Source organism: Antechinus flavipes, chromosome 2 (assembly GCF_016432865.1).
Source record: "Antechinus flavipes isolate AdamAnt ecotype Samford, QLD, Australia chromosome 2, AdamAnt_v2, whole genome shotgun sequence".
Lineage (NCBI taxonomy): Eukaryota > Metazoa > Chordata > Mammalia > Dasyuromorphia > Dasyuridae > Antechinus > Antechinus flavipes.
This window is the reverse complement of record NC_067399.1, coordinates 23,872,918-23,889,791: the sequence shown is the minus strand read 5'-3', so window position 1 is coordinate 23,889,791 and position 16,874 is coordinate 23,872,918. Positions and strand designations below refer to the sequence as shown.

Below are 16,874 nucleotides of genomic sequence, written 5' to 3'. Positions count from 1 at the left end.
TTTTCTTTTTAATTTGCATCCTTTCTCCTACGTCTGCTTTCTGGAATCAAGCAGAACGATTCCATTCCTCTTTTAGGAGGTAGCCCTTTAAATACTAGAACCTCAATATCAAATCCTTTCCACTCCTCTTCAGATTTAACATCCCCAGTTCTTTCCTCAAGTCCTATGAGCATGGGGCCTTTCACTAATCCTAATAGACCCTCTCCAATTTGTCAACTTCTTCCCTACTTGGTGGTATTGAGAACTGACTACGCTCCTGGACATGTGGTCCCATACATAGAATATCTAATGCTTGGGAGTAGGGACTCTTTTGCGCTCATCTCTGTGCCACCAGTCAATTCAGCAAGCATCCATTATTGCCGACATCCTGCCAACTGAGTTCTGCGAATAGAAAGAGGTAAAGGACAATCTTTGCTCTCAAGCAACTCAGTCCTCTCTGGCTAGCCCATATAAAAGCACTAAGTATGGTTTTTGCTGAATTGACTTTATTATCACCTCTCTGCTTCGTACAAAAAACTAAATTCTTTCCCCCACTTTCTGTTCCTTCTGCATATCGGAACATGTCCTGGCCATCTACGAGGCCTTTCCCGATTCCTCCAGCTTCTGACATCTCTCCAACCCCTATTATTACTGTGTAATTACTTTTTTTACAGACTTTGTATACATTATGTTATGTATTTTACATATATTATGTATTTTTACATACTTTATATACATTATAGTATGTATTTTTACAGATTTTATAGACATTTTATATGTATATATGTAAAAGACATACTTTATGTGTATTATATATACTTTAGTTTTGTACATACTTTATATACATCATATTATGTATTTTACATATTCTATATAAATTACATTATGTATTTTTACATACTTTATATACATTGTATCATGTATTTTTATATGCTTTATATACATCAGCTATTTTTACATAATTTATATATTATATTATGTATTTTTACATATTTTATACACATTATATCAATTATTTTTACATATTATATTAGTTATTTTTTACACACTTTATATACATTATATTATATATTTACATATTATATATTATATCAGCTATTTTATCATAATTTATATATATTATGTATTTTACATACTTTACATATATTACATCATTTATTTTTACATACATTAGTTATTTTTACATACATTATATATTTACATATTTTATATACATATCTGCTATTTTTACATAACTTATATACATTGTATCATGTATTTTTACATACTTTACACACATTATATCAGTTATTTTTACATAAATTATATTAGTTTTTACACACTTTATATATTTACATATTTTATATACATTATGTCAGCTACTTTCACATTATTTATATCAGCTATTTTCACATAATTCATATATATTATGTATTTTTACATATTTTACATACATCACTTAATTTTACATACATTATATTAGTTATTTTTGCACACTTTACATACATTATATTATATATTTACATATTTTACGTACATTATATCTGCTATTTTTACATAATTTATATACATTGTATTATGGATTTTTACATACTTTACACAATTACATCAGTTATTTTGATATACATTATATTATTTTTACACACTTTATATACATATATTTACATATTTTATATACATTATATCTGCTATTTTCACATAATTTATATACATTGTATTATGGATTTTTACATACTTTACACAATTACATCAGTTATTTTTATATACATTATATTATTTTTACACACTTTATATACATGTATTTACATATTTTATATACGTTATATCAGCTCATTTAACATAACATATGTATTTTTACATACTTTACACACATTACATCAGTTATTTTTACATACCTTATATATATGTATTACATACACACATATATTATATACATTATATTTACACAATATATGTTACATACATACATTATATATATAGATACATTATATATATTTTATACATTTTATATACATTATATTATATATTTACATATTTTATATACATTATATCAGTCATTTGAACGTACTTTGTATACATTCCACCGTTTATTTGGGGCGTACTTTACATACATTATATCAGTTATTTTTGCATACTTTATATACATGAGGGGATGTATTTTTATGGACTTTGGATACGCTTAGCTACCCGTCGTTTGCCTCCGTGGAGCCTAAGCGCGGCGCGGGTAGATGCCAGACATACTTATGGAGCCGGCCACGCACCCAGGCCACTTTCCCCTGGATTCCGTGGTCTGGCCCCTGTTAAAGGACCACTCGCTGAGCTTGGGAACCAGCGGTTCCCGCTGCCCCTCAGCGGGGGTTTAGTCAGAGAGACGCGGCCACGCAGCATCCCGGTTCCTTTGGACCACCCGTCTCGGTGAGTCCCTCTCTTGGGGGGCTCTCGCCCTTTCTCCCTCGGCTCCCACCCACGGGGCAGCGGGAGAGCCAGCTGCACGGCCGAAGCGTCCTGTGCCCGTCCCATCGAGGCGAGCCGGGGGCGGGGCTGAGGTCCCCGGCTGCCGCCGCTGCTCCGGGAGGCGATCGCAGTCCCGGTGCGGAACGGGGCCACCTCCGGACTTGGCTAACGTGTTCGGCGTTGCTGTGGCGATGGTTTAGTTTGTTTTTCCCCCCGTTTTCCAGTGGGGGGAGCGAGATGAGAGAGAGAGAAAAGGGACGGCTGTCAGTCGCAAACAATTCCGGCGTGACCCTCTAAGATGGGCTTAGCTGGCTGGGCTCCGTCCCGGGCTCTGCGGGATGCTCAGGGCGCGCCGTCCCGGACCCTTCCCGAGCCGGGGAGCTCCCGCAGACCACAGTGACCCCCAGCGGTCCCCGAGGGCAGCACAGTGACCGAGGCGGGAGGGGGGGGCCGGGGGCGGAGAAGGGGGCGTGTCTCCTGACCAGAGGCAGCCACTCGCGTCCGAGGGAAGGAGGGGTTCTTGCTCTCTCCCTCTCCTCCCCTACCTTCCCCCCCCCCCCCCCGCGGCTTCCCGCGAGATCCTGCTCTGCGCGAGCTGGGCCTCAGAAAGAGAGGGAGACCCTCCCCCACTCGGCCGCCCCCCTCCCGCCCCCCGCGCCGGGCCGGGGCTCCCCCCGCCTTCCTCGGCTGCCCCTCACTTCCTGCTGCTGCCTCACGCGGGGAGCGAGCGGAGCGCAGCGCAGCGGGCAGCGGCGGGCAGGCGGGCGGCAGCGGCGGCGGCGGCGGGCAGGCGGGCGGGCGGCGGCGGGAGGCCAGCGCCCGGCGAGCCCGCTGCCAGCCTCCGCGCGCGGCGGCGGCCAGCGCGGCCGGGGCCGGGGCCAGGCGGGCCGGCTCCGCGCCTCCGCCCGGCCCGCGGGGCCCGGGGCCGGCGCGCCGCTTTGTCTCGGGCGTCGGTCCGGGGGGCCGCGGGGCTCCCCCCGCCCCAGGGACGCCCCCTCCCGGGGCCAGCCCGGGGCCCGGGGCGGGGGGAGGGGGCCGGCCACCATGGGCCCCAAGCGGAGGCAGCTGACGTTCCGGGAGAAGTCGTACATCATCCAGGAGGTGGAGAAGAACCCGGACCTCCGCAAGGGCGAGATCGCCCGGCGCTTCAACATCCCGCCGTCCACGCTGAGCACCATCCTGAAGAACAAGCGGGCCATCCTGGCGTCCGAGCGCAAGTTCGGCGTGGCCTCCACCTGCCGCAAGACCAACAAGCTGTCGCCCTACGACAAGCTGGAGGGGCTGCTCATCGCCTGGTTCCAGCAGATCCGCGCCGCCGGCCTGCCGGTCAACGGCATCATCCTCAAGGAGAAGGCGCTGCGCATCGCCGAGGAGCTGGGCATGGAGGACTTCACGGCCTCCAACGGCTGGCTCGACCGCTTCCGCCGGCGGCACGGGGTCATGACCAGGAACGGGGTGGCCAAGAGCCGCTCCCAGCCCGCCCCCCCCACGCAGCCGCCCCCCCTGCCCCGCGCCCCGGCCCCGGCCTCGGCGGCGGACGGCGGCAGTGGCCGCCGCTGGTGGGAAGAGCAGCTGCCGGCGCTGGCCGAGGGCTACGCCTCCCAGGACGTCTTTAATGCCACCGAGACCTGTCTGTGGTACAACTTCCTCCCGGACCAGGCCCCCGCCCTGGGCGGCGAGGCCCGGCCCAGCCCCCGGCGCGGCACCGAGAGGCTGATCGTGCTCCTGTGTGCCAACGCCGACGGGAGCGAGAAGCTGCCGCCGCTGGTGGTGGGCAAGCTGGCCAAGCCCCAGGGCTCGCGGGCCGCCGGCCTGCCCTGTGACTACACGGCCAACCCCAAGGGGGGCGTCACGGCCCAGGAGCTGGCGCGCTACCTCAAGGCCCTGGACGCGCGCATGGCCGAGGAGTCCCGCCGCATCCTGCTGCTGGCCAGTCGGCCGGCCGCCCCGGCCCTGGACGCCTCCGACCTGCGGCACGTCCAGGTGGCCTTCTTCCCCTCCGACACCCTGCAGCCCTTGGAGCGGGGGGTGGTCCAGCAGGTCAAGGGGCACTACCGCCAGGCGCTGCTGCTCAAGGCCATGGCCGCCCTCGAGGACCACGACCGCTCCCGGCTGCAGCTGGGCCTCACCGAGGCCCTGCACTTCGTGGCCGCCGCCTGGGAGGCCGTGGAGCCCGCCGACATCGCCGCCTGCTTCCGAGAGGCGGGCTTTGGGGGCGGACCGGGGCCGGACCTGGACGTGACTCTCAAGAGCGATGAGGAGGAGGAGGAGGAGGAGGAGGACGAGGAGGAGGAAGAGGAGGAGGACAATGAGGAGGAGGAGGAAGAAGAGGAGCAAGGAGAGGAGGAGGGAGAGGAAGAGGGAGAGGAGGGCGAGGAAGGAGAGGAAGAGGAGGAAGAGGAGAGCTCCTCGGAGGGGCTGGAGGCCGAAGACTGGGCCCAAAGCGGTGGTGGGGCAGGCGGGAGCTTTCTGGCCTACGGCGCCCAGTACGAGCAGGGGGGCCCGGCGGTCCAGCTCCTGGAGGCCGGGGAGGACTCTGAGTCGGAGAGCGATGAGGAGGACGAGGAGGACGATGACGATGACGAGGACGATGATGACGATGACGACGATGAAGACGACGAAGTGCCCGTGCCCAGCTTTGGTGAGGCCATGGCCTACTTCGCCATGGTCAAACGGTACCTGACCTCCTTTCCCATCGATGACCGTGTCCAGAGCCACATTCTCCACTTGGAGCACGATTTGGTCCATGTGACCAGAAAGAACCACGCCAGACAGGCGTCATCCCGAGCCCTGGCACACCAGAACTTGGCCTGATGAACTCTTTTGGGGAGGGCGTCCCTGACCCTGGAGCCTCGTGGTGCTGCCGTTTGTGGGATTCCCGGGGTAGCTCTTTCAGGGACCAGGTGGCGACGGGGATGGGGAACTGTGTCCAACTTGGGGGGGTTCAGCTCCCTTAGGAAATGCCCCACACCCTGGCACCCTTTGGGAACTAGGTTAGGCCCTGTGTCTACCTGGGAGCTTGGTGGGAGGCAGCCTTTCCCTTTCCTTTCCTCCCTCCCCACCTTTTCCCTACCTCCTTCCCCAGCTGCCCGAGGGCTAGGATGCCTGCTGTGATTAGCAGGGTGGGGGGCTTCTTTTAAGGTGGGGAGAGTCCCTTATGGGCAGACTCCACTCTAAAGTGCCCTACTAGTACTGACCAGCAGGGCCCCATCTAGGGGGGTAGCTGGTGGAGGGAAGGGGTGGGGGAATCAGGTCGAAGACATTTTGCTTGGTTGGCAGGAGGGTGCCAGCCTGTAGGGCCCCCCTCCCAACCCTGTCCCCTTGGTCTCTCACCTTTCACACTCTGCATGGAGATTCAGCACTAGGGAAAGGGGCTGTTCCCAGTAGGGTTTCTAGGGAAGGGGGCTCTGAGGGGCCTGGAGAGGTGGCCCCGAGAAAGCACTTAAGAGACAGCATGGCAGCGGGCCCAGAGCTGCAAACCTTTACCAAGCCTGCCTGCCAACCCGTAGGGCTCTCCCTGCCCCAAAGGGAAGCTGTTGAGAGAAGCACAGTTTCTTCCACCTCCCAAGAGTGGAACTGCTCCTCATATCCTCTGATGGATTTCTCGCTGTCCCTGGGCTCCCAGTCTCCCTTGGGGGGCCCCCCGGCCCACTGCTGCAGGAGAGACTGGGAGAGTCCCAAGCATTACTCTTTCCTTGAGGTGGAGGGGGGTGAGGGGCTCTGTTTCTCTCTCGGGCTTGATCAGGATCCCAAAGCTGCCACATCTTGCCTAGGCCCCCGTGCTCCCCCACCCTTCTCCCTCCGTATGGTACCTTCTCTAACCTGCTGCAAGCTGACAGGGGAATGGGGAGGTATCACGACCTGCAGGGAGGGTGGTGGTGGGCCCTGGTTGGGTCCAACTACTCTCCAGCTATTTCTTTTCCTAGTCTGAATTCAATAAACCCTTCTGACCCCCTTTTGCTGGGGGTTGGGTGTTTTGACAGCTGAGGGGTGATGTCCTTTGTGTCTTGGGCTTTTTTTCCAGGGGTGCCCCTCTCCATGGCCACCTTGTTAGTGATGGGGATCCAGGAGGGCGACAGGCCTGCGGCAGGGCTGTGTCCAGATCCTAGGTCTTTTGGGAAAGAAGGTCTTGACCTGTGTTTTGTTTGAGGTCAAAAGGAGAAAGTAATTGCCAGTGCCATCCGGCTTGGGGTGGGGGTCCTAGGTCTGGGTTATTGTTAGGGAAGGCTGGATGTCTGGGCAAGAGGAAAGAAGTTCAAGACCTATCCCTGCCACTCAGTGTGGCAAGTCAAGTCTTAGAGCTAAGGAAGGAAAGGAAAATGGTGCGCTCCCCGAGGGTTCGTGATAAGCAGAGGCCCTAGCTGGCTTGATGTTTGGGCATCTGCGGAGACAGGGACCCCCCTCCCCCCATGTCCCCATTGAAATTTTACCATGAGAGATTCATTCCTTTAGCTAGTGCAGGAATTTCTATTAAGAGAGCAAAAATTCCTGCAGAGCCTTGATCAGGGAATTACACCTTAGCACTGGGGAACAAAGTCCTGCTGGTGGTGAGACCCCTGCCTCTGTGGTTGAAGGGGCCAGGTGAGAAGTATGAGAGGTAGGGGGGAGGGTCCCGAAGGCCTTCCTGTGACTTCAGCCATCAGATATCTGTCCAAGTTGCTGTCCTTGGGGTGCTTGGCCAGTGGGTGAGACTTGATGGGGAAAGAAGTATCTTCTAGGAACTAAGATCTTATGGTTTATCACTTTAATATTTGGGCCAATGGCTTCACTCTCCCAGGCTTTTTTTTTTTTCTTGTCAACCTAAGCAAGTACTAATACATACCAGACTGTGCTAAACCCTCACGCAAAGAAGGGCAAAAACACAGTCCTCAGTCTCGGGGAGTGCAGGCTCGAATGGGGGAGATGGCAAGAGAGAAAACCGGCCTGGAAGGGGCAGAAGGCAGGCTGGGAAGGCAGGAGTTTACAGTCCTGGCCTTCATTTTCCAGCCCGGGAAACTGAGGCCCAGAGAGATTAAATAACTTGTTTGGGATCGCAAGGCAGGAGTTGGAAGGGACCGTTGCAGTCCCAGCCTTCATTTTCCAGCCCGGGAAACTGAGGCCCAGAGAGATTAACTTGTTTGGGGTCACAAGGCCAGATTCAATGCTTTTTTGTTGCATGGGCTATTATTAAGTGCCGACTGTGTTCAAGGCATTTTGTTAGGGATTCAAAGACAAACTACATCCCTCAGCATGTTGTGAGGAGGAGGGGGAGGGGGAGAAGGGCTTGGGCGGATGGAACCCCTCTGGGTGGGTCTCTCCCTGCCAAAGTCCACTGGAAATGTGCCTCGCCTCTCACCTTCCTAATGTGCCTTGGAGCTGCCTGCCTTGGCTGGTGGCCAGCCCTGCCTCCAGCTTTGACCGCGGTGGTTCACTGCCTTTCTCTCTCTGGTTTGGAGAGAGGTATTAAAAATCTCAGCTTTAGACCAGAGGTCTTGGGTTTGAATCTCGCCTCTGCTACTCGATCTCCGTTGGCTGAGGTCACTCACTCCCCAGCTGGATAAAAGGGGCTGAAGTGGCTGACCTCTGAGGGCCCTGGGATCTCCAGCGCTGCTCTCCCCAACCCCCAAGCTCTGCACCTACTCGGGGAGGCCAGTGGGGGGTCAGGGACTGGGCGGTAGGCCAGGCCGCTCCCTCTCCTCAAACCGGTTCGCCTGCTTCTCTGGTGCTACTTGGCAGGTTTTCAGGGGTTTGTCCCTTGAGCAGAGTTCTGTTCTCTTGCATTGCCTGGTAGACGTGCTCACTGGGGTTGGGGGTGGCTAGAACCTCTCCTCCCCTCCCCTTCCTCCTCCCCATTGGTCCGACCTCAGACTCCCTCGGGAAGGCTTCTTTGTCCCGTTTCTGGGACTGCAGGGTGACGTAAAGCTAGGACGCCGGAGAGGTGACCAGACCTGGGACAGGGAGACCTTGCTCTGTATCACAGAATCCTAGGCCCAGCCGTAGGCCACTTTAGGCCATCTCCTCACTTTAAGGATGAGGAAACTGAAGTGACTTGCCCCAAATCACAGGAGGCTGGGGGGAGCTTCCCTCTTCAGGACAGGTTGTGATTGAGGAGAAAGAAGTTTCCGAGTTAGAGAATCACAGATTTAGAGTTAACCTTTGAGGTTGCCTGAACCCTTTTCCCATGATACTTTTCCTCATAGTACCCATGAATGGCTTCAGAATCTTACCTCTTAGCCTTTTTTACAGATAAACAAAAGCAGAAAGGTTAAATTTCTTTATTCAAGGTTACATAAGTTCTAGTGGACCCGAGATTTGAACTTGGATCCTCATCTTTCAGAACAGTCAGAACCGTGCCTAGGAAAAGTTCCCAGCTTTGCTCCTGGAGTGCCACCAAAGTGGGAAGTTAGTCAGACTTTTAAGTGCACCTAAAGCTGACTGAGTGATCAGGGAATTGGGAAAGTCTTTGATTTTTTTTAATGGGCGGTTCTTTTTGGGGAACACTGAAATGTCTGAGGGTCCAGTGGAATTTTCATCTGAGAAAGGGGGAGGAGGAAGAAACAGAGGGCCCCTGTGGGGCCAGGTTTCTGTGGCTTAGTTGCAGAGTGGAAAAGTGCCAGACCTGGGGGTAATGTAGTTCGAATCCATCCTGATACTGTGGGCCAATTATTTCTCTCAATCTGATGCTTCCTTTATAATGGGTGGGAAATACAGCATCCCTGGTTTAGGGTTATTGGGAGGAAATCCTTTGTACACCTGTAACTACTAGAAGTTTGAGTTAGTGGCATTTTTTGTGCCCAACTCCCAACCCTTACAGCTTCTGAGGTCACCTTCAGGCACTAGAGACAGGAGCAGTGCTCACCCACTTTCCCCTTTCCCAGCACTGGTTAGTTTGAAAGACTAGGAAAAGTATCGTGGGAAAAGGAATTGGATCAGAGGACCTGGCTTCAACCAAATGGGCCTAGTCAAGGTAACATGGGATGGTACAGAGAGCAGTAGACTTAGTGTGGGAAACATCTAGATTTAAATTCTGCCTCAGGTAATTGGTAATAACACCTGGTATTTCTACAAATTTTTAAGATTTGCAAAAATCCCTCAAATGCATTTATCGGTCAGTACATCTTAGCCCTGGAGAACAAGGTTCCGATAGTGGTGAGATCCCGGAGGGAAGGATGGGAAAAGGGAGAATTCAAGCGACTTCCCAGAGTTACGTCCAAAATCGAAGACTCTTAGTGGGTCATCCAGTGGCTTCTGGTTGCCTGAACAAGTCACTTTCTTCCCTATGCCTGTTTCCTCATCTTTCAAATGAGAGGGTGGAGTTGATCCCAACTGGCTCTAAATAAAATAATCTTAATCTGAGATCTATTTAGAAGCTCTTGGAACGTATATGGAGAAAAGAAATGACATCTTTATGTTTAATAACGTCTAGCTGAAATTTAGCCTTCCCTTTGGCGAGGGATTTTAAAAACCATTATTTTGAGAAAGGATCTCTAGGCTGCAACAGACTCACAGGGTCCACGGGCTATCCCAGACCAATCGAGGGGTCCGTAGGCTCCCTCAAACTGATCACAACGGGAGGACTGAAGATCTAAGCCAAATTGCTGATGTCCCACTGGAACCCCAAGATGCTTCGATGAGGTAGGTAGTGGGTCATCCCAATTTTACAGATGAAGAAACTGGTTCACAGAAGGTAAAATGATAATGCGCATGTGGATAGTTTTGGCTCCAAGATCTGAGTGAGAATCCTGTTTCAGCTGCGTTAGTTGGATAGTCCAGGGCAAATCCCTACCTTCCAGGATTGCTGTGGACGTTAAATGCTGAAGCAAATGTGAAAAGCTCTAAAATGTGGGAGTCGGAAAATTAGGATTATCAGCTTTAAAACATTCACTCGGTATATAAATACCAGCTATTATCATAGCTCAAAGAGAAGAGGTTCTCCCATCATAGAACCTTAAGTTTTAGAGAAGAGGTTGTCCCATCACAGAACTATAGGATTTAGAGAGCAGCTCGACCGATCTTTTGTACACTATTCCGATTACTTGAAAACCTCGTCAAAGGGCAAGCCTTCCAAGGCAGCCCGTGCCATTATGAGGCAGTTGTGATTGGTAGGAAGTTTGTTTTTTCTTTTTTTTCCTCATGTCCAGTTGACATCTGTCCCTTCTGCAAAGTCTTGCCCCTCATCAAAACATGCCGAATCCAATGGTCTCATGACCATTGGTCAAATCTGTATCTGCAGTGAATCAGCTCCGTGTTCTTAAGTCTCTACTTCCAAAAAGAAAAATGGTGGGATTGGACTTGAGGAAGAGGGAAGGGCCCTCGCATTTCCCATCGGTCAATGGGCCCTCTAGAGCCAAGCAGAGGTAGTAGAATCTCATCTTACAGAGGAGAGGAACGAGGGCCAGGGGCCTGAAACATCCTGTCTTGGGTGCCTCAGAATTAAGAGCAGGAATCTCGAGTCTGGACCCATTGGCTCTGCTGGGAAGCAGTGGAGCCAGTTCGGGTTTCCTGAATTTACTGGTATCACTTCCAACGTCTGGGGAGGAACTTTTCAGTGGGAAACAGGAAGGCTTTGGATGAGAGCTGATTTGGGGTCCCTCTCTCCCTCAGTGAGCTTTCTGAAGTCCCTCCTTTCTGGAACTAAAACTGCACTTTATCGACCCTACCCCAAGTGTGCCCCACGTTCCAAAGAAAAACTTCCTGCCCAGAGGCCCCGCTTTGTGCTGGGGCACTAAAAGCCACATTAAGGCAAAAATACCCAGCAGGCCACGAAAGTCATTTTTAACGGATCAGTGTATTCATTGAAGCGAATCTCCCGTTGGATGCTTAGGGGTGGGGGGCCAGGGACGCTAGAGATGCTTTGGGGGGTGGGTCCCTGCTAATGGTTCTCTGCCAGTGCTGATACCAGCTTGCCAACTTGCCAACTTCCCCCTCCTTAGAAGTCACTAGGTAAGGAGAGAGTCACTTGGTTTCCATTTCCGGGCTATAGACCTGGCCTATTGGGGTACCCCCTTTGACCCCCACCTCCTGGGAGAGTAGCCCCATGTATCACATCTTTCCGGACCCCTCAGTTCCCCCATTTTACAAGTGAAGGAGACTTCCAAGCTTCCTTCTATTACAAAAGCTTTTTAGACTGTGGGTCTTGACCCCAGGTGGGATTGTGTCACTGAATGTGGGGGTTGCAAGATTACGGTCATCCGTGTTAGATTTGCACACCTGTTTTATATCCCAATATACCCTGGGCTCGGGGAAAAATGTCTCGGGAGAAAAGGGGTGTGAGAGGGAAAAGTCGCAGCCTGCTAGTACGTATTCCAGCGAGGTCCCTCCCTTTCTGACTGTTCTCCCAAGCTCGCCCCCTGCCAGCCCAAAGGCCCCTGCTGACTCGGACATCCAGTGTTCTGCGGCCCCTCCCTCCCCGTTGTGTTCCGGGTCCCCGCCGGGTCCTTTTCAGTTTGCACAACGACAGGTATAATGGGTGTGAGGGACTTCGCGCGCTTTCCAGTCAGTCAGTACTCCCGTGCTGGGGACGCAAAAGCGCGGTTCCGTTTTTCCGGGAGCTCACGCGCTAAGCAGGAAAACAACACGCACGGGCGAGTTCTGGACCGGACAGATCAGACATGAGCCCCCGGGCGGCCCGGGGAAAGGCTTCCGGAAGCAGGTGGGGATTTCTCGGCACGGGGAGGAGCCCGAGGCAGGGATGGGCCGGGAGAGCACTCCCGGGGCGGCGAAGGGCCAGGAAGCTGGAAATGGGAGTCCTGCTCCTTCCCGGCCGGGCTCCAGGCAATTCCGGAAGACTCTAAACTGCAGACGAGGCGCTGCTTGGCAGGGGCGAAGGGAGTTTCCTTACCGGGAGTTCCCTATCCCGATACAACGCACAGATATTACTTATTAATGATGATTCTACTATCTGCCATCACCAACACGTAGCCTTGTGCTCCTCTCCCGAGGGGTCCGTGAGTGCCGCTGGGGCCAATACGGTGGCTTTATCCAAGTCAGGGCAGTTGGAGTCTTCTGGAGACAAAGCGTAGCCCAGAGGAGGAACGCACTAATGGTGGAATTTCAGGCACCAGGGATAAGCCAGTGGAAAAGGAGAGAGGAACCCAAGTCGCCCTCCACCCCTTTATTCATCATCATAGTTGGTAACCCCTGGAGTTCGGTCCGAGCGCAGGGGGTTTGAGCCCCTCTCCAAGGATCTGTCTCGACTCAGGATGACGAGCTTTCTTTAACAAGACCAGGACTTTCTCCCCTTCCCGGGCTTCCTTCCTTCCCATTGGCCGGGGCCCCGGGCGGGGCGAACACATCAAGCACTACAACTCCCGAAAAGCCTCGGGGCTAGGGCAGCCGCCCTGGTTGCCATGGTTTCAGTAAACAATATGGCCGCCCCCAGGCGGCGTTCTAGGCTCGGGCTCAGCAGGCAGCGGCGGCCGCTAGAGACGGCGGGAGGGGCGGCAGCTGAACGGCCAGAGCTGTGGCTGGGGAAAGAAACGCGACCGGAGCTGGGTAGGAGGACCGTGGGCGTTCATGGCGGGCGGCGTAGACGAAGAGATACTGCATCAGCTGTACCTGTGGGTGGACAACATCCCCCTGTCCCGGCCCAAGCGGAACCTCTCGCGGGACTTCAGTGACGGAGGTGAGACGGGGGGCGCCGAGATGGGGTGGGGGCGGGGCAGCATTCCATGTGGGCGGGACGGGAGCCGGGCGGGAGCTCCCCCAAATGTGGGGATCACCTCTCATTTGGACCCCAGGGACTGAGCCGTGAGCCTGTCCTTGGAAAGACCCGAGACCCCCGTCTTTCCCCAGCCGTTTCCCCCTTCATTTTGAGCCCCTCCCCAGCTCCTCCCTGCTCTGATCCCCCATCCCACTGCCTCCATCATCGCCCCATCCCTGACCCCCATCCTTCCCCGCCGTCCCCCTTCATTCACGTCCACTCTCTTCCCCCTTCCCTATCGTCCATCCCTGTCCTGCATCTTCTCATTCCACTCCGATCGCATCCATTCCTCTGACCATCTCCTCCATCTCTTCCTTCCTTCGTCCTCTCGTGTCTCTCCACCCGTGCCCTCATCTCCCCTCCTCGACCCCTTCTTCCTACATCCCTTCAGTCTATCCATCCGTTCTGCACTCGGCCCCCTTTCGTACCTGCCCTCCATCTTCCTTCAGCCCCCTCCCTAGCATCCATCCTTTTCTTCTCCACTCTTTTCCTCATCTCTTCATCTCTGTCCTGATGCTGCATTTCCATCCACCCATTCCTCCCCCCTCTATTCTGCAAGATGGCTTCGGGGGTACCTTCTAGCTATGATCCTTGGACCCCCCATCCCGTTTCCCCCTCCCCCTTCCCCACCCCCCTTGTCCGTTCCCTCTCTCCATCCCCCTGCCCTGCCCTCCACCCTCCCACCTCTGCTCCTCCCGACCGTCCCCTTTGTTGCCCTCTTCTCCCTCACGTGCCCCCGATTTTATTCGAGCTCAGTTCCCAAGGACTTGGGAGCGGGGCCCTTGGCACGAAGCCCCGACGTTCGGGGGGGGGGGGCTGGGGGGCGGCTGGGGGCCTTCTTCGGCTGGCTGTTCTGGAGGGTGCGGGCCGGAGGAGCCCCCCTCCCCCCCGCGGGATGTCCCCTTGGCGTGGGCGAGCGGTCACGGCCGGAGCCTGGCGCGCTGAGCCGGGGCCGGGGCCGGGCGAGCTCGCTGGGTCAGTGGGACACCGCCGGGAACAGGCTGAAGTGAGGGCGCTTGGCCAGCAGGTGGCGACGTGCCCTCAGTGCCCGGCCGGCCAGGAGCCCGCCTCAGCCAAGCGGCAGAGAGCTCCGCGCCCTCGCCTGCCCCGGGGGGTGCTGGGGGCGGGGGGGCAGGAGGGAGCCCGCTGGCTGGGACCCCCTGGCCCTGCTCTTGCTCCCAGCTGCGCAGCCTCCGGTCCTCCAGGTGACAATCTTTACCCAGAGTGGGCCCCGTGGCTGCCTGCGGTCCTCCTTGAAACAGAGTCGTCCCGATTGGCTTTCTCCCTTTCCCTTCCTCTCCTTAATTGTTCCTTTTCTTTCTCCCCTTCCCTTCCTCTCCTTAATTGTTCCTTTTCTTTCTCCCCTTCCCTTCCTCTCCTTAATTGTTCCTTTTCTTTCTCCCCTTCCCTTCCTCTCCTTAATTGTTCCTTTTCTTTCTCCCCTTCCCTTCCTCTCCTTAATTGTTCCTTTTCTTTCTCCCATTCCCTTCCTCTCCTTAATTGTTCCTTTTCTTTCTCCCCTTCCCTTCCTCTCCTTAATTGTTCCTTTTCTTTCTCCCCTTCCCTCCTCTCCTTAATTGTTCCTTTTCTTTCTCCCCTTCCCTTCCTCTCCTTAATTGTTCCTTTTCTTTCTCCCCTTCCCTTCCTCTCCTTAATTGTTCCTTTTCTTTCTCCCCTTCCCTTCCTCTCCTTAATTGTTCCTTTTCTTTCTCCCATTCCCTTCCTCTCCTTAATTGTTCCTTTTCTTTCTCCCCTTCCCTTCCTCTCCTTAATTGTTCCTTTTCTTTCTCCCTTTCCCTTCCTCTCCTTAATTGTTCCTTTTCTTTCTCCCCTTCCCTTCCTCTCCTTAATTGTTCCTTTTCTTTCTCCCCTTCCCTTCCTCTCCTTAATTCTTCCTTTTCTTTCTCCCATTCCCTTCCTCTCCTTAATTCTTCCTTTTCTTTCTCCCATTCCCTTCCTCTCCTTAATTGTTCCTTTTCTTTCTCCCCTTCCCTTCCTCTCCTCTCCTTAATTCTTCCTTTTCTTTCTCCCATTCCCTTCCTCTCCTTAATTGTTCCTTTTCTTTCTCCCATTCCCTTCCTCTCCTTGATTGTTCCTTTTCTTTCTCCCATTCTCTTCCTTTCCTTAATTCTTCCTTTTCTTTCTCCCATTCCCTTCCTCTCCTTAATTCTTCCTTTTCTTTCTCCCATTCCCTTCCTCTCCTTAATTCTTCCTTTTCTTTCTCCCATTCCCTTCCTCTCCTTAATTGTTCCTTTTCTTTCTCCCATTCCCTTCCTCTCCTTAATTGTTCCTTTTCTTTCTCCCATTCCCTTCCTCTCCTCTCCTTAATTCTTCCTTTTCTTTCTCCCATTCCCTTCCTCTCCTTAATTCTTCCTTTTCTTTCTCCCATTCCCTTCCTCTCCTTAATTCTTCCTTTTCTTTCTCCCATTCCCTTCCTCTCCTTAATTCTTCCTTTTCTTTCTCCCATTCCCTTCCTCTCCTTAATTCTTCCTTTTCTTTCTCCCATTCCCTTCCTCTCCTTAATTGTTCCTTTTCTTTCTCCCATTCCCTTCCTCTCCTTAATTGTTCCTTTTCTTTCTCCCATTCCCTTCCTCTCCTTAATTGTTCCTTTTCTTTCTCCCATTCCCTTCCTCTCCTTAATTGTTCCTTTTCTTTCTCCCATTCCCTTCCTCTCCTTAATTCTTCCTTTTCTTTTTCCTCCTACTTTGTCCTCTCTCCTTCGCTCCATCCCCGCCTGTCTTCCCCTTCATTTTTGTTCTCCCTCCAATCTTTATCATCTTCTTCTTCTTCTTCCTCCTCCTCCTCCTCCTCCTTCTCCTCCTCCTCCTCCTCTTCCTCTTCCTCCTCTTCCTTTTCCTCTTCCTCTCCTCCTCTTCCTCCTCCTCCTCCTCCTCCTCCTCCTTGTCTGTCTCTGTCTCCCTCCTTCCTCTCACTTTCCTTTCTTTGTCTTTCTCCCTGTCTCTACCCATTGTCCCTCTGTCTCTTCCTCTCCTCATTTCTGTCCCTTCCTCCTCACCCTCCTCTCTTCCCTGGGGTTTCCCTCTACCTGTGTCTCTCCCCTCCCCCGTGTCCCCTCCAGTCCTGGCTGCTGAGGTGGTGAAGTTTTACTTCCCCAAGATGGTGGAGATGCATAACTACGTTCCAGCCAATTCGGTGCAGCAGAAAATCAATAACTGGATTCACCTGAACAGGTGGGTTTGGCCTTGGGTTGGGGAGACTGGTGGCTGGAGCAGTAAGAGGACAGAGCTGGGGCTGAGGGGACGCCCCCTCCCCTTCATCCGGGTTTCTGGGGGTCTCCCGGGATACCGGCATCTCTGGCTTTTTACTGGCTGTTAGAACTCCAGAGAAAGTCGGCCGCTTGTCCCAGGCGAGCAAAATTGGGGAAGTCTGTTTTCTCCATGTAATACAACAACAAAACCAGAGGATGCGTTTCACAGTAAATTGGATTTAAAAAATCCATCTGCTGTTTTTTATGATCTGGCCACTATTGGCGTTTCAAGTTTTTGTCTTTCCAGACAAATTAGGGACTATCTGGGCCCGGGGCATAGAGGGCGGCCTTGGGCCAGGAGGAGGTGGGGGCTGCGTTCCAGCTGCTCTGACAGAGACGGCCCCGGAGGAAGCGCCCCCTCCTCCCTGCCTCAGGGAGCTCCCACGGTCCCCAGGCTGCTGATAGATTCCCGGAAGGAGCTGGCGCCCTGGGCTGCCCACAGCGCTCCTCCCGGTCTGTCCCGGCAGCCTCCTCTGCGCTCGTGTGAGGTTCTCTTATGTTGTAGAAAGAAAA

At 52.9% G+C, this 16,874-nt stretch overlaps 2 protein-coding genes across 3 annotated transcripts in view; both read left to right on the top strand.

The window, feature by feature from the left end:
- The first annotated feature begins 3,366 nt into the window (after positions 1-3,366).
- On the top strand, positions 3,367-6,394 carry CENPB (centromere protein B). Its single transcript, XM_051974323.1, has one exon. It carries the CDS (start codon positions 3,457-3,459, stop codon positions 5,224-5,226), a length of 1,770 nt encoding a protein of 589 aa, XP_051830283.1. The 5' UTR covers positions 3,367-3,456; the 3' UTR covers positions 5,227-6,394.
- A 2,186-nt stretch (positions 6,395-8,580) lies between these two features.
- Positions 8,581-16,874, top strand: part of SPEF1 (sperm flagellar 1) — a 14,715-nt gene continuing 6,421 nt past the window's right edge. Inside the window, exons 1-2 of one of the 2 annotated variants that reach the window (XM_051974325.1) lie at positions 8,581-13,015; positions 16,173-16,284. In XM_051974325.1, the coding sequence (XP_051830285.1) occupies positions 12,907-13,015; positions 16,173-16,284 (221 nt within the window). In that variant the 5' untranslated portion in view covers positions 8,581-12,906. Of the gene's footprint in view, positions 13,016-13,973; positions 14,299-16,172; positions 16,285-16,874 lie in introns of those variants that run through there. The other variant, XM_051974324.1, reaches the window with a different exon arrangement.